This window comes from Balaenoptera ricei, chromosome 14 (assembly GCF_028023285.1).
Source record: "Balaenoptera ricei isolate mBalRic1 chromosome 14, mBalRic1.hap2, whole genome shotgun sequence".
Classification (NCBI taxonomy): Eukaryota; Metazoa; Chordata; class Mammalia; order Artiodactyla; family Balaenopteridae; genus Balaenoptera; species Balaenoptera ricei.
Genome location: NC_082652.1, coordinates 28,336,471 through 28,359,007, shown reverse-complemented (window position 1 = coordinate 28,359,007; position 22,537 = coordinate 28,336,471). Strand labels below are relative to the sequence as shown.

The following is a 22,537-nucleotide window of genomic DNA, read 5'->3' as shown; positions in this document are numbered from 1 at the left end:
TGAAGCAAAACTTAGTACTACAAAGATTTAGCAATTCTGTGGATCTAATCAAGTCACTAGGTACAATAACATCCTACCATGACATGCTAATCATCTCTTCTGGTACCCGTACAATTACCAAATTATTTCATTAATCATTTCTTAGTTCAGACTAAGCCCAGTATGTAAAATCTACATATTTAACGGCAATCATACAGGGGGGAAAAAAGACAAACATTTGGCTAAATATAAAACAAAACTGAGTGATTTAAAAACACAAAAAACAACTGGGACTTCCCTGGTGGTCCAGTGGTAGAGAATCTGCCTTACAATGCAGGGGATGCAGGTTCGATCCCTGGTCAGGGAACTAGGATCCCACATGCTGCGGGGCAACTAAGCCCACGTGCCACAACTACTGAGCTCGTGCGCCTCAACGTGTAGCGCACGTGCTGCAAACTACAGAGCCCACACGCTCTGGAACCCGTGTGCCACAAACTACAGAGTCCACGCGCCCTGGAACCCGCGCGCCACACCTAAAGAGAAAACCTGCAGGCCACAACTAGAGAGAAGCCCAAGCACAACTAGAGAGGAGCCCGCACACCACAACGAAGAGCATTCACGCCAACGAAAGATCCCGCATGCCTCAACAAAGATCCCACGTGCTGCAACTAAGACCCAACACGGCCAAAATAAATAAATAAATAAATAATAAATCTAAAAAAAAACTATCATAAAAACAAACAATAATGACCAAGATATCTTGCACAAGTATCCTGTGTAAAATAAAGAAGCAACCACCTGGTCCCACTTTTTTCTAAATTATTGATTTGATGACTTAACTTTTAAAAAATAACTTTCATTTCCTTTGGAATTACTAAATATGAAGCATTAATGAGGGTCTGATCCAAATAGTAATATCCACTTTTGTCACAAAAGTTCCGTCAGCCTGACAGAAACCTGTGCTTCACAAACCACCAGCTTTATGGATGTTCCAAATGATGCAAAAGTACATCCACAGTCTGGATGAAGTGCAGTGAAAACCAGTCAGGACTGTGCCTCAGCATGGATCTGTAACTTTAGAAACTGGAGGCCCAAACACAAGGCATCTAAACGTAGAGACAAAACCATCATCAAAGAGCTTCATTTGACCAAACACAGAACTTCTTGTTAGAAGATGAAAGATCTCTGCAAACTTTTCCAGAGAGAAGCAACAACAAAGCTTCGTTTAAAATAAAATGTATGGACTTCCCTGGTGGCGCAGTGGTTAAGAATCTGCCTGCCAATGCAGGGGACACGGGTTCGAGCCCTGCTCTGGGAAGATCCCACATGCTGCGGACCAACTAAAACTAAACCCGTGCGCCACAACTACTGAGCCTGTGCTCTAGAGCCCACAAGCCACAACTACTGAGCTCACGCGCCACAACTACTGAAGCCCGTGCGCCTAGAGCCCATGCTCCGCAACAAGAGAAGCCACCACAACGAGAAGCCCACTCACCGCAATGAAGAGTAGCCCCCGCTCGCCGCAACTACAGAAAGCCCGTGCGCAGCGATAAAGACCCAATGCCGCCAAAAATATAATATAAATTAATTAAAAAATAAATAAAAAAATAAAATCTATGAGGACACACAATTTAGATCTCCCTGAAATAAAATGTTTCAAAAGCCTGAGATCTTCATCACTGCGTTAACTAAATACAGAATGGCATTTTGCTCTGTGGTGCTGAGAGGCAGTAATGCTAGTTGTCCCTCAAGTTACAAACTATGTTTTCCCTTTTCTTTTAATAGTAAGTAGGCAACAAGCAAGTAACAGAGAACTTTTTCCAGCTAAAACCAAATAAACTAAACCCAGCCTCTAGTCAGTTGAATTGAAAACCTGTATTTAACACAATCAACTCCAACATCACAATAAAATCATCTCACAGTGAAAGATACACTGCCATTCAAACATACACTAATATTTTCTAAGTATCACTTCCCTTAGAACAAATCAACTTTCAATTTCTCAAGCATTAAGGATTTAACAAAACATTAGGGACTGTTCTGGCAAGCAACACATCCTACCTAATATAACTTAGTTATGTGATGCTGTAACAGAACTGGACCAGTGGTCATGGTGGAGCAGTAGAGCTGGGTCTGGGAACCAAATTTCCATGCTGACAAAGAGCCAAAGGCAGGCAGTGATGGATAAGGTATACGACTTTAAAGTGGACAGTCCCACCACATTTACACACAGGCATTCACAGAAAAAAGAGGGGGAAGGACAAAACCAAGAAAGGTGCACTCAACAGGGGACAGCAGAACGTCACCACAACTGCATCAGTGCAGACACCACCGAAAACGTCCTAAGTCTAATTAATGTTACTAGGTTATTTGAAGGTCTGTTTTTTTGGTTATAGAACTCTTTTACTGAAGGCAAGGAAAAGTAAAAGGAATAAAAGTACTCTTTTTAATAGTCCAAATAAGAATCTCATATTCAATTATTAAAAACTTAGATTTCTCCCTGAGGCCAGGAGGCTGAATGCTTATTAAAGGCAACCTAGCGAAGGCAAAAGAAACATGGAAGAAACTCATCATCATCCACAACACCGAATCAGAAAAATCCTAAACAGCTCAAAAAAGAAAATTCAATATGTAGAAAACTATTCATTAAATAGAAGAACTGAGTGCCTATGAAATTTTTATGCAAAATGGTACATGATTTTAGGCTCTGTTAAAAAACTAAGGGCAATTCTGAAGATTTCTATAAATATTTTTTATACATGTCCAGAAAATGTCATTAATAAACAAAAAGATAATTCCATAAAATGCACATATAAGAATCTCTGCAAAGAAAGGGACAATTCTTAAAGAAAATGATACACAATGAAGAAGGAAATAACTGAATAACAAGAACTAAACAGAAAGATGAAAAGAAACAGAACAGCATCAATTACACAAGGTTAAAAAAAAAATCCTTTTATTAAATAGAACTTTTGTAAAGAAACATTTCTAATCCCGTGTTTCCCAAGAATAAGAATAGTCTCCATTCCATCATCTTTTAATTTAATAAATGATAAGCTTTTTCCAATGAGTGAGCTTTACATTAAAATATTTAAAACCTTACTATCAAACCATTAAATATAACCAAAAACTGAAAATCAGTGGACTTCTGGAAAGTATAAAGTAATTCTAAACCCATTAGGGGAGTTTACAAAAACATCAAAGTGGTCTTCACTGTGCATCTCATTGCCTGCAGGATGGTGAGCATACTGTTCGTAGGTCACACCCAGGCCACAGCAAGAAAAGCCACACAGCACTCGGGACAGGCACACGCCGGCACACTCAGTTCTGCTGGTGGCTGAAACAAACTGGAAATCACTGGGAATATGTTTCTACGTGTACTTCTGCTCCTAAAACAGTGTGAATGATACAACTCACTTTAAAAGAAAGGAACAGTATTTAACAAGAAAGGTACATTTAGAAATTCTATGTTTTATAATACCTGGAGGCTAGGACCACTAAATTAACTTTTTAAAAAACATTTATTTTATTGTAGTAAAAAATACCTAACATGAGATATACCCTCTTAACAAGATTTTAAGTGCACAACAAATCAACTTCTGATCAGAACAAAAGACCTTACCTTGACATTCATCAGATGTAACATTAAAGCATAAGTCTGTAATTTGTTCATTTTTGTGTCTACAACAGATACAAGCCAGGCTTTGCAAAATCTTACTAATTTCCAACCAAAACCACACACATGGCAAAATAAGTTATCTTTTCACGTTGATAAACACTGTAAGAAACATATAAGTACAGAACTAACTCATGGTGCTGCCAAATCTCTGGAATCTATAATTTTATTCCTGTGCTATCCTATATGTTGATGGGACACAAGCATAGTGATTAAGGTTTGAAATCAGACTCTGAGTTATTTTGGGAAAAACTAAGTTATTTTGACTTATTCTTGCTTAATCTGTTTTCTCATTAATAAACTGGGAATAATTACACTACCTGCTTCATAGGTTGCTGTGAGAACTAAATGAGATGATACAGTTATAAAAATTTTAGCATAATACCTGCTGCACACAGTAAGCAAATGTTAGATATTGTTATTAAAATGTGGAAAATTGCTATGAAAAATAGTCATCCTCTATCAATTGAAGACATTAAAGCACTTAAAAAACTACTTAAAGGCTTTCATTAGTACAATTAACATTCTGATAAAACAGGGAAAGGCGCCAATCAAGCAAAAACTTACTTTATGGCTGCATAATAAAACGTTCCAAACCAAACACCAGAAGTTATTAGATGCACTGGAATCAAAACTTTTCCATATTGTCTAAATGTTTTCTTAAATCGTTGATAAAGACTAATTGATCTGTCTTGTAAAGGATCAGGTTCTTCCTTTTTTTCAGAGGGAGTTCCTGGGGATGCAGCACTGGATGACAGAACCCTCTTGGATAAGATATCCTGCTCCCACTGTTTATGAAGGACCCTTGGTTGGGGTGGGTGAGCAATGAATGGCTTCCTTTCCTTTGCAAAACACTGGGCAGCACGTAAGTGCAGCCATCGTTTCTGAGGGCCCTGTACCCAAACCACGCTGGATTCCGAGGTATACAAAAGTAATGGTCCCTTCATGTTTTGACAGTGTCCCAAATGACCAGCTTTATCTGGTTCCATGCATGTCCTATGTGCCAGTCGGAATACAGTCTTTGGTACGTTCCACTGCATTTTGAAGAACGGAGATTGATGGATTTCAGCTTCTATAGAGACTAGATTAAAAAAAATTAGGTTATACATAGATTTCCATTATAAACCAATCTACTTAAACATATATCATTAACTATTAGGAAGTAAAAGGACAGACATTGTTACCAAATCCACAGAAATTAATGTTAAGGTATACAGTTCTACCATACCACAATTTTAGAATTTCATTAAAACACATCATTTAGGGCTTTCCTGGTGGCGCAGTAGTTGAGAATCTGCCTGCCAATGCAGGGGACACGGGTTCGAGCCCTGGTCTGGGAAGATCCCACATGCCACGGAGCAACTAGGCCCATGAGCCATAATTACTGAGCCCGCGCGTCTGGAGCCTGTGCTCCGCAACAAGAGAGGCTGCGACAGTGACAGGCCCGCGCACCGCGATGAAGAGTGGCCCCCGCTTGCCGCAACTAGAGAAAGCCCTCGCACAGAAACGAAGACCCAACACAGCAAGAAAGGAAGGAAGGAAGGAAGGAAGGAAGGAAGGAAGGAAGGAAGGAAGGAAGGAAGGAAGGAAAGAAAGAAAGAAAGAAAGAAAGAAAGAAAGAAAGAAAGAAAGAAAGTAAATAAACAAACCCAAAGTTTAAATACAATGCGGTATTGGTAACTATAGTCACCATGCTGTACATTAAAAAAACACACACACACACATCATTTAAATATGATATAGTAAACCAGTCCAACAGACATCATGGACGGTAAGATTTTGGGCCTATTTTATTGCTACAAAAGGGATATTTGTAGAGCTTCTGTCATTCTACAAAGAAGCAGTGTAGTATAACAGAAAAATCAGATCTGGAAGCTAAAGAGCTGGGCCCTAATGTTTTGGGGTCATAATTCTGTGCAACTGTCTTTTAGATTTGAAGCCTAAACCCACTAGTAAAACACGGATTACTTCATAGGTTTTTACAGGAATTATATGAAATTTATGATGAAAAAGTACTTTTGTAAACTAACAAGCATCATATAAGTGTTAGTTATTAAAATATTAGGGTCTGATGAATAGTTGACATCAATATCATTTATTCTATAATGCCTTTAGACTAAATTATATAAAATTGTAAATTACATATGTTATTAACTGGTGAGAACAGACTTTTCCAGATAGCTAAAACTTCGTTAAAAAGACAGGATAGTATAATTTTAAAAAAACATGGACTTTGAAATAAGGTGGGCCCAACTGAGTTAATAGTGGTATTATTTTGAGCAAATTACTTAGTCTCTCTAGACACAAAGTTTCCCCACTGGTAAAATAGAATTATTGTATGCATTATCATATAGCAAATCAGTTCGCTTCCCTCAACATCAGGCAGTGCCCCCTAACCCCTAATCTTCACCGGCACCTTGCGCCAGCTACCTCTCCAATTCTAATACATTGAGAATAGATGATCTTATTTTTTATAAACTGTGTACTTAATAAGAATCACAAGTTTTGAGTTAGCACCTCAGTAAATTAGCACTCCAACAAATACAGATACACCATTTTACATGAATGTTTGTTACCTGGGATACAAAGCTGTCATTTAAAAACAACTACTAACAAACTGTCTCCTTATAAAATTAATCCCAGACTCATCCCTTCCTAATTAATAATTAACTTAGCTTCTATCAGGCTCTCACAGATGATCCAACAACACAAGGCAAATGAGCTGTGAAATGAAACTGCAAATCTTGCAAAACAAACAGGATCCCAGGAAGCCTTTAAAGGTGATAATGGAGATGGCTGCATCAAAGCAAAGCCAGTGAAAAGTGACAGAAGACTTAGACCAGTTAATAACCAAAGAGAAAAGCTACAGGGTAATGACATGTACTTCAAATAAAGAATGATTTAAACACTAAATGACTAAGAAAGGCCATTCAGAGAAATGATTAACTCCGTAATTATTTTTACAAAACTGACTTATTTTTTTGTTGTGAGTCAGACAGTAAGTAAAAGATATCTTATTGTGCTCTCCTACCACCTCTATCTATTTTATCTATAAATCCATGCCATGCCTACGCCAAGGGGAAAAAACATCAACTGGTTATTTATTCTAAGAATTAGCTCAGTTGGAATTATAACCTAAAATCTGTCAAATATAAAAATTCATTTAGAAACTTTTACTATGAATTTTTTGGTCTCTATTTTAGTTGAATTTATTTTGAGGCTTTTCTCCAGCACCATTCGTTACCTTTGAATGATTCCTGTCCCTGGCGTTAGTACAGGTGTTCTCTTAACTCAAAAGGCTTTCTTTTTCTCTTTTAAACTTATTTCCTTTACAGGGCAGTTTCCCAGGAGGTGAAGTTCCCAGAAGTCTAACTTTCAGATAACTGGATTATTATGTGTTTGTGTTAGTGAATAAAAAGAAAAAGGATTTTTTAAAAAGCCTCTTTCCAAGCTTCCAGTTTGCATCCTTTCCCCCGGTTTCAACTATTCCCCTCCCATTTTTAAAAACATCTTTATTGATATAATTCACATATTATACAAGTCACTTATTCAAGGTGTAAAATTCACTGATCTTTAGTATATTCACAGTTGTGCAAACATCGCCACAATCTAAATTTAGAACATTTTCATCACCCCCAAAAGAAACTCCACATCTATTGCAGTCACTGCCCATTCCCTCACCCTCCCAGTCCCAGGCAACCACTAGTGTACTTTCTGTCTCTACACTTGTCTATTCTGGACACCTCATATAAATGGAATCACAGTATGTTATCTTTTGATCAGAATCATGGGGAGCTAGGGATGTTGTGGGGGGAGTGGAGGTGGTTTGAAAATAGATTCCTGGACTCTCTTAGACCTAATCAGAATGTCCTGCAGTCAAGTCACACCCGACAATATGAACTTAAGAACCATTTCTCTAAGCCCATCAAATGGCTTCAGTGCCAGATGCAGCATGGCAGCAAAAATATCATCCATCATCACCATCATCATCATCATAATGGTAAGATGTTTTTGATTTTGAGCCCTTACTATGTGGTTGGTGCTTTACAAACATTTTACATGTATTAACTCGTTTTATTCTCGTAACAACCCTATGAAGGAGGGACTATTGTCATCACTTTACATTTGAGGACACTGAACCAGAGAGAGGAAATAGCTTGCCCAATGTCACTCAACTGCTGAGTGGAGGAACTGGGATTCAAACCTAGTTTAATCCCAGGCCCATACTGGGTCACTAAGCTAACATGGCCACTTCTAGAAAGAAGAGACAGTGCCAATTTTCAGCAAACCAAGACATATAAGACACATGGTCAAAGCTCCCTAAGGAAACATAGGGCCCAAAAAATGAGTCAAGTTTTACATTAAAAACTAAAATTAAATCAATTTAAATTTAACTGGCAATGGGTGGGTGATGGCTAGACTCCCAAAGGTATCCAATCACAATACTGGTGACATACACATTAAGACTCATACGATTTCAAGGAACAAACCTACTTCAGATAAGTGCAAATAAAAGTAGAGGGCAGGCAGAGACTGAGTAGTATATTCAATATTCTGGAGTGAACAGGCTTCAGGAACATAAAATGACAAAGTAGAAATTTTCTTGTCTCACAGCTAGCACCTATGTATAATGGCCTCAGCTCATTGGCAGCTTCCATTTCTTGATTTTACTAGTCTGCTCATATTTTCCATTAAAGATAAAAGTTTCTGGTTACTGGCCAATAATGGAGGTGCCATTCCTCATAAGCCCTACCCAGATCAAGTCAGCTATATCTGGACAGGTGGGCCTGAAGAAGTTGTGAACTAACAGGACCCTAAAATATTTCTGATACACATGCAGAATCTGGAGAACTTAATCTTGAATTTCTTCCAGTGAAATACAGTAATTCCAGTAATAAATATTTAAATCATGAGACTTAGCTTATTTCCTACAGAACGGTGACACGTTATTTTCTTGCTCCAGCAGCATGAAACTTTCATGTCTAGAGATGAGGGCACTGTTCCGAATTGCTTAGAATAATTTCTAAGTAAAGCTTGGTTCTTTTAATGACCTACTTAATTTTAGTGAGCAGGCTATAGCGTCTAACTTAAAATGGAAAGCTTGGAATCTGAGAGGTCAGACTGCCTGGGTTCAAATTCTGAAAACCTTATTTATAAACTATGTAACCTTTGGACAAGTTTATTAGCCTCCCTATGCCTTGGTTTCCAATTTGTAAAATGGAGTTAATAATAGAACTTACTTCATAGGGTTGTTGTAAGGATAAAATGAATGAATACATGTAAAAGGTTTAGAAAATACCTAGCATGCAGCAAGTGCTCAGGATATGTTACAAGTTATTATTATAAGTAAGCAAGATAGCCTATTGCCCTTATTTGCAGTGGTAAAGCCTGAGGATCAGCGCTTGAGCCAAAAGGAGATTCTATAGGATAAACAGTTGCTTAGGATGGGTCTGGCCCAAAATTTAAAATTTATATGAAACTGTAATTAATCAATTCCCTAATACCTAACCTTTCAGAGATAGGGCTCAGGACCAGGCATGAGGAAGCAGTAACACACATGTGTGAAAGTCAGGAGCCTCTCACGTAGTCCTGAGGCAGAGCAAAGTAAAGTGAAGACACAGTGGTCAAGAGTAAAGGCATAGGGGGTTCCCTGGTGGCGCAGTGGTTAAGAACCCGCCTGCCAATGCAGGGACACGGGTTCGAGCCCTGGTCCAGGAAGATCCCACGTGCCGCGGAGCAACTAATCCCGTGCACCACAACTACTGAGCCTGCGTGCCATAACTACTGAAGCCCGCGCGCCTAGAGCCCGTGCTCTGCAGCAAGAGAAGCCACCACAATGAGAAGCCCACGCACCACAACAAAGAGTAGTCCCCACTTGCCGCAACTAGAGAGAGCCCGCATGCAGCAACAAAGACCCAACACAGACAAAAATAAATAAATAATAAATAATTTTTTTTAAAAAAGAGGAAGGGCATTAAGGAAGCAGTGGGAACCATGAGGGAGAGGGAGAGGGAGAGGGAGAGGGAGAGGGAGAGGGAGAGGGATAGGGATGGGGAGAGGGAGAGGGGAGCTGAGTTAAAGGAATGAAGGGGAGGGTAGATGGACTGGAAACAAGTGCCAGTAAGAAAGCACAAATATTAGAGTGCTGTTGGGATTCTAGGGCCACTATATCCTGAAATTCCAGTTCCATGAGGCCAAATGAGTTAGTTTATGAGACTCCTTTCCTCCCTCTATATCCTTACCATACCCATGCTGCTCAAGGTTATATGAGCATGTTTCTGTTCCTCACACCTGGAAGCCTAAAACATTCAAGCAGCACTAGAAATACAATAGCGGCAAAAATTAACTAATTTATACCCTGTTCTTACATAAGAAATAAAAAAAACAATGACTAAAAAGTTGGAGTTGAAGCAACAAATTTCAATAGCAAAACTTGGTTCTCTATTATGTGAATTCAAAGTAACTCTTTTGTCAAACAAATTCTTATTTGGAAGTCCAACAAAGGAAATAAATAGAAGCAAAGTTGCTCAGATTAAAGCAGGAGTGAGAGGAATGGAGCCTCTGGTTTGCTCCCACCTCCTCCAGCTCACAGGGCACAGCCACAGAAGCCCTAACAGTGAAAACAAAATCTCTGTGAATGTTGGTCCTACTTTGCCTAATTGCCAGTTCCCCACCAGTCACAACATAGGCACTTATTCCTACTGAAGCTCCTGAGCTCCACAGGCTAGATAAGAAACTCCAAGGAAAATTTATCAGATATTGGAATTTTCTTGGGGCCTGCCCACTAGCAGGACAACACAAGCTTCGCGACACCCCAAACCCCATACCCAACTGTGTCAGGAACCAGCCCCATCCACCAGCTATCTGACACTAGCTCTGAGACCCCTGGGCCCTGCAACCAGACTCCAGGACCTGGCTCTGTCTGCCAATAGGCTGGCACTAACCCCAGGACCTACCTTCACCCACTAGTGGGTGAGCAGCAGCCCCAGAGTCTCCTGGACCCTGACTCCGCTCATCAGTGAGCCAGCCCTAGCCCCGGGGCCCCCTGGGTTCTGCAGTCAGCCACCTTGTGACCTGGTCCTGCCAACCAGCAGCCAGCAGCCTCCACACAAGGCAGGGCCTGGCAACCAACCAGACCAGGGGCCAACCAAGCCTACCAGACTGCCCACATAGTCAGCCCACTACAACAGGAGGACCCATGCAGCCCTCATAGGGGGAAGCCCTAGAAGGTTAGGGTGATGAAAGGGAAGTGCACTGCTGGGACACAAAGGATGTCTCCTACAAAAGGCCACTTCTCCAAGGTCAGGAAATGTAACTAACTTATCAGTTACGTTACAACAAAAACAGCAACTTAGGCAAAATGAGGCAAGAGAGGAACACATTCCAAATGAAGGAACAAGATAAAACCCCAGAAGAAGAACTAAAAGTGGAGACAGGTTATCTACTTGACAAAGAGTTCAGGGCAGTTATCACAAAGATGATCAAATAACTCAGGAGAAGAATGGATGCACAGAGAGATAAGTTAGAAGCTTTAAAAAAGAATTAGAAAATATAAAGAACAACCAAACAAATGAAGAATACGATAACTGAAATGAAAAATACGCTAGAAGGAATCAACAGTATACTTAGTGATACAGAGGCATAGATCAACGAGCTGGAAGACAGAGTACTGGAAATCACTGTTCTGAACAGGAAATAGAAAAAACAATGAAAAGAAATGAGGACAGTTTAAGAGACCTCTGGGACAACATCAAGTGGACTAATATTCACATTATAGGGATCCCAGAAGGAGAAGAGAGAGAGAAAGGGGCTGAGAACATATCTAAGGAGGTAAAAGACCTGTACTTGAACACTGATGAAATAAACTGCAGATGACACAAACAAATGGAAAGATATACCACGTTCATAGATTGGAAAAATATTGTTAAAATGACCATACTACCCAAGGCGATCTTCAGATTCAATGCAATCTCTATCAAAATACCAAGGGCATTTTTCACAGAAATAGAAAAAATAATTTCAATATTTGTATGGAAACACAGAAGACCCCAAATACCCAAAACAATCTTGAGAAAGAACAGAGCTGGAGGAATCAGTCCCTGACTTCAGACTACAATAATCAATCAGTATGGTACTGGCACAAAAAGAGACACATAGATCAGTGGAACAAAATAGAGAGCCAGAAATAAACCCCTACACTTAAGGTCAATTATTCTACAACAAAGAAGGCAAGAATATACAATGGAGAAAAGACAGTCTCTTTAATAAGTGGTGCTGGAAAACTGGACAGCTACATGTAAAAGAACTAGAACATTCTCTAACACCATATACAAAAATAAACTCAAAATGGATTAAATACCCAAATGTAAAACCAGACATTATAAACCTCTTAGAGGAAAACACAGGCAGAACACTCTTTGACATAAATTGCAGCATTATTTTTTTGGCTCCATCTCCTAAAGCACAGGAAATAAAAGCAAAATAAACAAATGGGATCTAATTAAACTTAAAGCTTTTGCACAGCAAAGGAAACCATAGGTAAAATGAACAAGACAACCTCCTGAATGGGAGAAAATATTTGCAAATGATGTGACCGATAAGGCGTTATATCCAAAATATATAAATAGCTCATAAGACTCAATATCAAACAACAACAAAAACTACCACAACCCAATTACAAAATGGGCACAAGACCTGAATAGACATTTTTCCAAAGAAGACATACAGATGGCCAACAGGCACATGAAAAGATGCTCAACACTGTTAATCTTCAGATAAATGCACAAAGGTTGGCGAGGATATGGAGAAAAGGGAACTCTTGTACGCGTGGTGGGAATGTAAATTGGTGCAGCCAATGTGGAAAACAGTATGGGAGGTTTCTCAAAAAAACTAAAATTGAACTACCATATGACCCAGCAATTCCACTCCTAAGTATATATCTGAAAAAATTGAAAACATGAAACATGAAAAATATTGAAAAAATTCAAAAAGATACATGCACCCCAACATTCACTGCAGCATTATTTACAATTGCTAAGATATGGAAGCAACCTAAATGTCTATCAACAGATGAGTGGATAAAGAAGATGTGGTATATATAAATGGAATACTACTCAGCCATAAAAAAAACAAAATTTTGTCATATGCAACAACATGGATGGACTTGCAGGATATCAGGTTAAGTAAAATAAGTCATAGAAAGACAAATACTGTATGGTATCACTTATATGTGGAATCTAAAAAGAACTAGTGAATATGACAAAAAAGAAACAGACTCACAGAGAACAAACTAGTGGTTACTAGTTGGGAGAGGGAAGGGAGGAGGGGAAAGACAGGGGTAGAGGATTAAGAGGTACAAACTACAATGGATAAAATAAATAAACTACAAGGATATCCAGTACAACACAGGGAATAAAGCAAATATTTTATAACAACTATAAATGGAATGTAACCTTAAAAATTGTGAATCACTATGTTGTACACCTAAAACTTACACACTACATCAACTATACCTCAATTTAAAAAAAAAAAGAAGGAAATCTTCCCATTTGCAACAACATGGATAAACCTTGAGGGCTTTATGTTAAACAAAGTAAGTCAGAAAGGAAAAGAAAAATATTGTATGATCTCACTTATATGTGGAACCTTAAAAACAACAACAACAAAAACCCAAACTCAAATTTGTACATACAGAGAATGGAGTGGTGGTTGCTGGGGAGGGCAGGGGGGTGAGGGAAGAAGGCATGGTGAAATGGATGAAGGTGTTCAAAAGGTACAAACTTCCAGTTATAAAATACATAAGTAGTCATGAGGATGCAACGCACAGCATGGTGACTATAATTAATATTGCACTGTATATTTGAAAGTTACTAGGAAAGTAGATCTTAAAAGTTCTTATCACAAGAAAAAAATTCTGTAACTATGTGAGATGATGGATATTAACTAGACTGTGGTGATCATTTTGCAATATATACAAATATCTGAATCATGTTATACACCTGAAACTAACACAATGTTACATGTCAATTATATCTCAATTGAAAAAAAAGATGTTCATGCTCATCAGCATTATGTCTCTAGAGAATTGCAAATTAAAACAAGGTACCACTACACATCTATTAGAATGACTAATATCCAAAACACTGACAACACCAAATGCTGCGGAGGTTGTGGAACAACAGCAACTGTCATTCACTGCTGGTGGGAATGCAAAATGGTACAGTCACTTTGGAAGACAGTTTGGCAGTTTTGTATAAGCTAAACATAGGCTTACAATGAGTCAGCAGTAGCACTCCTAGGTACTTAACCAAAATGAGCTGAAAATTTACGTCCACACAAAAACCTGAACACAAATGTTTACAGAAGCTTAATTCATAATTGCCAAAAACTGGACATAACCAAGAAGTCCTTGAATAGATGAGTGGATAAACAAACTGATATACTGTATGATTCCAACATTATGGAAGAGGTGTGACATTCTGGAAGAGGTGAAACTATAGAGATGGTAAAAAGATCAGTGGCTTCCAGGGTGGGGGAGGGAAGGGATGAACAGAAGGAGCACAGGGCATTTCTAGGGCAGTGAAACATTCTGTATGATACTGTAATGGTGGATAAATGTCATTATGCAATTGCTAAAACCCACAAAAATAAATATACAACACAAAGAGTGAGCCCTAATGTGAACTATGAACTTTAGTTAATAATGTATTGATGTTGTTCATCAATTCTAAAAAACGTACCACACTAATACAAGATGTCAATAATAGGGGAAACACTGTGTGGGTGGGTGGGGCGGATAAGACGGGATTCTCTGTACTACCTCTGCACCATGTTTCTATAAACCTAAACTTCACTAAAACAGTCCATTCATTAATTTCTTTAAAGACAGTACACTGTGGCCTTACCCAATACAACTGATACATAGTATAACCTTAACTTGAAGCACAGGTATGAGGACAGGATAAATGTAGAACTCATCAGGTTGAAACATAATAAAAAGCATAAATGAAGGAAAGAATTGCCTCTACTTATACAAAGTCCTCAATTACCACCAAACAGGAGGAAATTCAAATTTTCTCCTTCCAACAGATTAATATTCTAATTTATTCATTTTGACCTCTCTCTTAATCACACCTTGACTGCTGTTTCAAATCAAATTTAGTTTGCTGTTTAGAAAAAGTAACAGTATGCAAATTTACTTGCAGTACTTTCTGGGCTATTACTTTCCTGCTCCCTAAGGCATTGGATGTCTTCAACTTAATTTCTATTATATAATCCATCTTCTTCAATCTACTCTGCTTTTAAGCTTTCTATTACCAAAATTGAGCCACTAAAGCTGTGGCAATGACGAAGCCATTGTTAAATTCCTAATCTTCAGAAAAGGTTAAATTATGCCCCCTAGTGAATTCCCAAGGAATTTCATTAATGAATCATTGATTTCCCCAACTTGTAAAGAAAATCAAAATTTCCAAAATTACTACACAAATATATTAATTTACACAAAATGTTTCTCTTTTTTATCTCTTTTCAGAGGCTCTAAGTTCAACAAGGCAAGTCAGGGTGATTTGTTATGGTAACACTGGTCCAGAATCCACGTGGTTCCAGACTTCCACCCACTTCCTTTTGGGCTGTGGCAGGTGTTATCCCATTGCTATGGGAAGAATGCAGGCTTTACAATCAGAAAGACTAGTTCCAACCCTTTCTGGCATTACTTTACTTAGCTCTTTTCCTCATTCCTAAAATGGGGTTAAATACACTTTTATCATATTGTATTTATATGATTAAATGAGATAAAGTATAGTATCTAGCACTTAATATGCTGGGTCAATAATTAATTCTAGTTTTCTTTCTTCGTCGCCTCATCTACTGACCTGGTCAAACCAAGCTCACAGTCTTCCTCCATCTAAACTTCTGCCATTATTCCATTTGTTTGACCCATGCAAAATCCCAGCCCCTCTAGCAATACACTCCACTGGTCATACCTTTGTCACTGAAATAATCTGTTACTGACCCACAACTGAAGTCCTCAAACTATACTATCCCACTCTCTTCAGCCTCTTCTTCTTCCAGCTTCCACTCCTCTACTCTCTCTGGACTCTAATTCCAGGACCTTGTCCCACTCTACCCCCCTTTTCCTTCAAATCCAACAGCTCCTCCTGGTTTCACTCTGAAGTCTTTATCCAGCCTGGATTCTACAGTGCGTTACTTGAATTACTACTTTGTCCTTCTGCAACACCAGACCACAAAATCTAATCCAGAGCCAGTCCAACCATCTGTTTTTCCCACAACTACATCCCACAATCATAGCTGAGCACTAACAAAAGCCACATAACTGATTAAATTAGTACCAGCATACATTGATGGTACATCATTCTATCTCAGAAAGGCTCTGAATGCTGTGACAACCGATGATGGTTTCTGATCAGACGAGCTTCCTCCACCATTCCTCACTTTTCCCAAACTCTTCAAGCCTCTTATACTTCACTTTCAGATGGTAAAATATAAAGTATATACATCAGATCATGTCTCTCCTCTGTTTAAAGCTCCCCAATTTCTCCCAGGGTAAGTCCTTACAATTGCCTACAATGCCTTACACCAGCAGTCCCCAACCCTTTTGGCACCAGGGGCCAGTTTCGTGGAAGACAATTTTTCCACGGGCTGGGGGCGGGGCGTCGGGGGTGGGGATAGGTGCAGGTGGTAATGCAAGCGATGGGGAGCAGCAGATGAAGCTTTGTGCCGCCGCTCACCTCCTGCTGTGTGGCCCAGTTCCTAAAAGGCCGTGGACCGGTAATGGTCCGAGGCCAGGGAGTTGGGGACCCCTGCCTTACACAACCTTCTACCTTTCCCTCTCTGAATACATCACCTACTCTCAGTCTGTGCCTTGCTCACTCTGCTCCAGCCACACTAGCCCCCCTGCAGCTCTTCCAACATGCTAAAAAGGCCCCTGCTTTAAGAACTCTGCATTAACTGTTCCCTCTGCTTGGAAGAGTCTTTCTCCAGATATCTGCATGACTAACTCCTTCACTTCCTACAAGTCTTTGTTCAAATGGTACCCGCTCCATGGGGTCACTGCTCCCAATCCTTTCTCTTCCAGCCCTGTCATCCCAATATTCCTTATCTTGCTCTATTTGTTTCTTTTTCCATAGCACTTATTGTCTAACACCCTACATGATTCACTTATTTATTACTGTTTAAGGGCAATTATTATTTACTCATTATTATCATTTAAGTCCATTTAAGGACAAGGACAGAATTTTTTTCCCGTTTTGTTCACTGCTGCATCTCAGGTGCCGACAACAAAGGTTGGCTGGCACATAGGAGGCACTTAATATTTGTTAAATGAATAATTAGATAAACCTATGCCCCACTTCCCCTTAAAAATGAACCAAAATTATTAGGGGATGAATTTTCTCAACTTCAGCCTCCTCCCTTCCAGTTACCTGCATCCACACCCATCTCAGGGTCAGTTAACTGCCTCCTCAGAAAATGAACTATCCCTCCATTCAAAGCCCATTCCTCCATCTGTGTTCTAGATCTAAACTCTTCCTGTGTTTTCCAAGAATTCTGCTCAACCAAGTTTTCCTTGTATTTTTCTACTGCTATTCTTTTTCCTGTACTCCAACTGCCCTCTCCTCTGGCTTCTTTCCTTCAGCATATACACATGCGATTAAGAAAATATGTCTCTCTATAGTATCTGCCCAATTTCCAATTATCTTCACTGCATTTAAGGATCCCCAGTTTAGTGGCAGCAAAGTCACTGTAATTTCTGACCCACAGAGAAGAGCAATCACAGAGCTCTTCATGGATGCTGGGGCTCCCCTCACAAGTTTAATTCTCCCAGTCATGGTGAAAAGTATCTCTTCTGGACTCCCCCAGAGTGGGTGAGCTGGTCTTACGTGTTAAATCCACTCTCCCATTCCCATCTCCCTAAGCCTTTGGACCCCTTCCTCTTTAGTGTACCAAGGCAAGTCTGGCATTTCAATTTCATTTAGCGTGGGTCACCTTTTGGTCCGTGCTTCAGCCAACCAATCAAACTGTTGAGAGTCCTTTCTAACCTCTCAAGCTATAAAAGTGAATCAAGAATCTCTGCTTAGTGGGCCTATATCAATAAATTTAGCCCGGCCCAACTTTATGTTCCTTCCACCATTATCCCACATCCTTAATATCCATTCGTAAACATATCCCCCAGATTTCCATGTGTATAAACAAATAAACATTCTTGCCATTTTTTAAGAGTATGGGGCTTCCCTGGTGGCGCAGTGGTTGAGAATCTGCCTGCCAATGCAGGGGACACGGGTTCGAGCCCTGGTCTGGGAAGATCCCACATGCCGCGGAGCAACTGGGCCCGTGAGCCACAACTACTGAGCCTGAGCGTCTGGAGCCTCTGCTCCGCAACAAGAGAGGCTGCGATAGTGAGAGGCCCGCGCACCGCGATGAAGAGTGGCCCCCACTCGCCGCAACTGGAGAAAGCCCTCACACAGAAACGAAGACCCAACACAGCCAAAAATAAACATAATAAAAAAAAAAAAAAAAAAAGAGTATGGCACACCCCCTCAGGTCACACTTTGTAGCTGACCCTTGAGGGCTTGTTAGGGTGGGAATCTAGTTATAGGTCTAGAAGCAAAGAAGTGTGGTAGAGGTAGTTCTTGAGAAGAATCAATCAGCAATGTCCAGCCTTCAGGGAAGGTCATTACAGGTTAACTTCTCAAACAGGAGTGGAAGGACTGCTTCTACCACCAAAGAAGACTAATGAAAATTTAGGGGTTCAATACTCCATTCCAAATTTGAGGATCTCAACCTTCCCCAGTCAATGCTCTCATTTTAACAGCAGACACCCTGTTAGAATGGGAATTCATTTTGCATTGTAATCCAGCCACTCTGCAGGAGAAGACTGAGTTTGGTTTTCAGCAATCTCAGCTCTGCATCTATGTGAGAAGGGCAGACATAGAAGCTTTCTGGTCATTTATACAGAGCTTGAGCTCGGAATTTCAAGACCTGAGCTCATCATTCTCCACCTCCCACCCCCCTTTCTCCGAAAACAGAGCAACCAGTCAGTCTCATTATATTTGTTCATCATCTGGCAAAAATGTTTTAAATCTTCAAATACATGATCATCCAGAACCTGGTCTTTCATTAAGTATCTGAGTAGTAGTATCCAATGGTGGTATTTTGCATATCTCTATTGTCATATCACATCGTGGGCCACAGTGCCTGCCTTCTTTACCACTGAAAATAGTCAAGAGTGCCGTTAAATCTAATCAGATTAGAGAACCAATTTCAGGAATGCCATAACCAATCCAGAAAATTCATCCTTAAGATTCTGTTCCTCTAGAATCACTCTCAGTACCAAAATCCGAATCAGACAGGGTTCTCCAGAGACACAGAACCAACAGGAAAAAACATATACATATATCTATATCTCCCTATTGGAAATCTATTATTAGATTGTTTATTTAAATAGATATATTTATTTTAAGGAACTGGCTCACACAATTGTGAGGGCTACACATCTGAAATGTGTAGAGTGGATTTGCAGCCTGGAAACTCACACAAGAATTGACGCCACATGCAGTGGTTGAGAATCCGCCTGCCAGTGCAGGGGGACACGGGTTCCATCCCTGGTCTGGGAAGATCCCACATGCCGCGGAACAACTAAGCCCATGCACCACAACTACTGAGCCTGTGCTCTAGAGCCCACGAGCCACAACTACTGAGCCTGCGTGCTACAACTACTGAAGCCCGTGCGCCTAGAGCCCATGCTCCACAACAAGAGAAGCCACCACAGTAAGAAGCCACGCACCGCAACGAAGAGTAGCCCCAGCTCGCCGCAACTAGAGAAAGCCCACGTGCAGCAATGAAGACCCAACACAGGGAAAAATAAATTAAATAAATAAATTAAAAAAAAAAAAAAGAATTGATGCCACAAACTTGAGATTTTTTTCTTCTTGAGGCACCTCAGTTTGAAATTTAGGCTTTCAACTGATTGAATGAGGCCCACCCATATTATGGAGGGTAATCTCCTTAAAGTCAATTGATTACAGATGTTAACACATTTTCAAAATACCATCACAGTAACACCTAGATAAATAGGTACTTAGCCATGTCTAGTTGACATATAAAACTAATCATCACACATATAAACTTACAGATTTCTCAAGCAAATCTTTACATTCTACTACAGGAAAAACCTTTTAAACAATAATATCTTATGTGTTCAAAAAAGACAATAAAATTTCAGTAGGGACACTTCGGCTGAGTGGACTGGAGGAATGAACAGTTCTTCCAAAACTATTTGGAGAAACACAGCTTCTACAACCACCTCTCTTTCCTACCTCCAAGAACACTATCATTCCTAGGAAGCTATAACATTTTATCTACATTTTAAAAACAATTTTTATGTTTCAAAAATGTGATCTTCAACTCCACAACAGAAATGACACCTTAAAATTACCCACCTCTGAGTGCTCTCACTCTAAGGGATGGTATCTATTGAATCTGTTGCTTGCCTTTAGTCTGACCAGAAAACTTACAAATTACTACTTCATTTTCTCTCACTGACAAAAGTGTAACATCTTATGGAAAAACCCAAACGAACTTTTTGGCCAACCCAATACAAACCAGGAGAAATCCAAACCAGTCTAGGTGAATAATGGACCAAATAATCAGAACAGCACATAAAGAAATCTTATAAATGGGCTGAAATAAATCCTGTATGTCCTTTCAAAAAAAAAATGGGATTTTTAAAAACCTTTCTAGGCTATTCATTCATCCATTATCACCCCACTATGTGCCAGGCACTGTTCAAGGCACCTGGGTTAAACCACTGAACAAAATGATGATCCCTGTCTTGCTAGAGTTCATATGCTAGCAAGACAACATCCTTATCCAGCTATTTTCTCTCTGAACATAATAACCCAAGCGTTAAGAAGTATCAAAACATTTTCTGAAAATCTACTATGTTTCAGTCAACTTCCAGTTCTGAGTCTGGCCTTAAACTGGCACTGTTTCATCATTAGCATAGAGTCTGGTCTCTGGAGTCAGGCTGCCTGGATCCAAAACCTAGCCCACCACTACTTCCCAGCTGCATAACGTTGGACAAGTTACTTACCCCTCACCTATAAAACAAAAATAATCATAACAACTATCCCACTGCATAATGTAAGAGTTAAATGAGTTCAAATGTATAAAGCACTTAATTTGGCACACAGAAGGTACTAAACTATCAGCTATTATTATTTAATTCAACTTCCAGAAAACCATTTATTACTCAGGCAATGGTGGGGAAAAATAACACCAATGGTAACTTTTAAAATATTCTTATCTAGCCCATTTACTCTCTTCATCACTACTACCTTCAAGAGTTCTTCCTCTATTCTTGAAACCAGTGGTTAATCATTAAATCCATTTCACCTGTAACCTGCCTTACACCCTTTTCCAATCACCTTTCCCCACACTCCCCCCACCTCAGACAGCCCTACTTCTTTATTCTTTATCCCATAAATACCCAGAGCCCTTCGCTTTAGGATAGATGGACTAGTTCTCCTGTCTCCTCACTTGCCTGCTTTGTGAATAAACCCTCTCTTTGCTGCGAACCTGAGCATCTCAGTGTTTGGCTTGCTGGGAGTTGGGCAAAACGAACCTGGTTCAGAAATATTCTCAACTGAATTTACTTGACTTCTAGTTAACTTTTATAAAAACTACAAAATGTGATCTCTATATATCTCACGCACAACATCAATTCACGGTAGAGTTTGTATAAACATATAGTTAGGAGGCTTTTAATCTAATGAGAAAATTTCTTAAAAAGTAAAAATTAGATTCCTTTTCCATAAAATTACAACAGCAACTATCTTAAGAAACTTTAGCATTGGAACCAGCATATATGGATATGTAATTAGCCAGTTCTAAATGCATGGATACGCAATAACATATTCAATCTCTAGGACAACCTTAGCAGTTGTCAATAATAATGAACTCAGGTGGAAAGCAAAACAACCTACTATAAAAATAAACATCAAAGAGAAAAGTAAAAATATGCCATGTGGAAAAACATATTTTCCCAATACGCTGTGAAAAGTAACAAGTACTACTAAATCACACTGAGGAAGAGACATTTCGTCATAGTGATTTTCTACAGATGTCAGCTGTGGCAGGCCACTAATTTATGTTTAGAGAAATAAATAAGAACACGTTTAGTTGAATTTTTAGGTTTGATGCTTAAACTTTCTTGGAAGGATCACTGACTATTTTGTATGCAAAAAGAGTATTTACAGACACATACTCAAGTAATCTTGTGTTATGAGGGCGGTAAGTATCAAAGGTGCATGCATCACTATGGTAAAAAAAAAATCAACCTCGAAAAAAAATAATAATGAACTGAAGTTAATTCTCAACTTAGCTCACTGCATATAATAAAAAAAATACAAATACAGTCATCTGAAATGGATGGCTCATCCTCATTCATTAAAAATAGACTTCATTCTTGGTCCAAAGTTTGTAAGTGGTCAACAACCTCAGAAAGGTTAGTGCCCACAATTTAGAATTTTGACTCGATTGTAAAGTACATGCTGCGAATGTTGCTTTCCCCCAAGCGAAGTCTACTGGCTAATATAACTGCGTCTACTGACAAGTATGCAGGCTAGTGAACCTATTTCCAAAGCTGCTTTTAAACGGATCAATTTTGGTAAAGAATAATGGAAAACGTATTTTTGATCACGTTTTACACCCTTCAAGTGGGAGGTGCTGAGGCACAAAGCATCAACAATTTTAGGTCCACAGGCACAGTTTTGACCCTAGTCTGGGGTGGCAAGCAGGTACCTGCGACTCTCCAGTAGAAATTTAAGAGAAAGGACGAACAAAGCGTGTTGACTCCCCAACCATCCC

General features: G+C 39.4%; 1 protein-coding gene across 3 annotated transcripts in view; it reads right to left on the bottom strand.

The window, feature by feature from the left end:
* Positions 1-22,537, bottom strand: part of FAM210A (family with sequence similarity 210 member A) — a 29,973-nt gene that overhangs the window by 6,792 nt on the left and 644 nt on the right. For all 3 annotated transcript variants that reach the window (XR_009497295.1, XM_059894574.1, XM_059894575.1), the window contains exon 2: positions 4,223-4,736. Coding sequence is in view for 2 of the 3 variants with exons in the window: in XM_059894574.1 (XP_059750557.1) it covers positions 4,223-4,695 (473 nt within the window). In the remaining variant the exon portion in view is untranslated. The remainder of the gene's footprint in view (positions 1-4,222; positions 4,737-22,537) is intronic.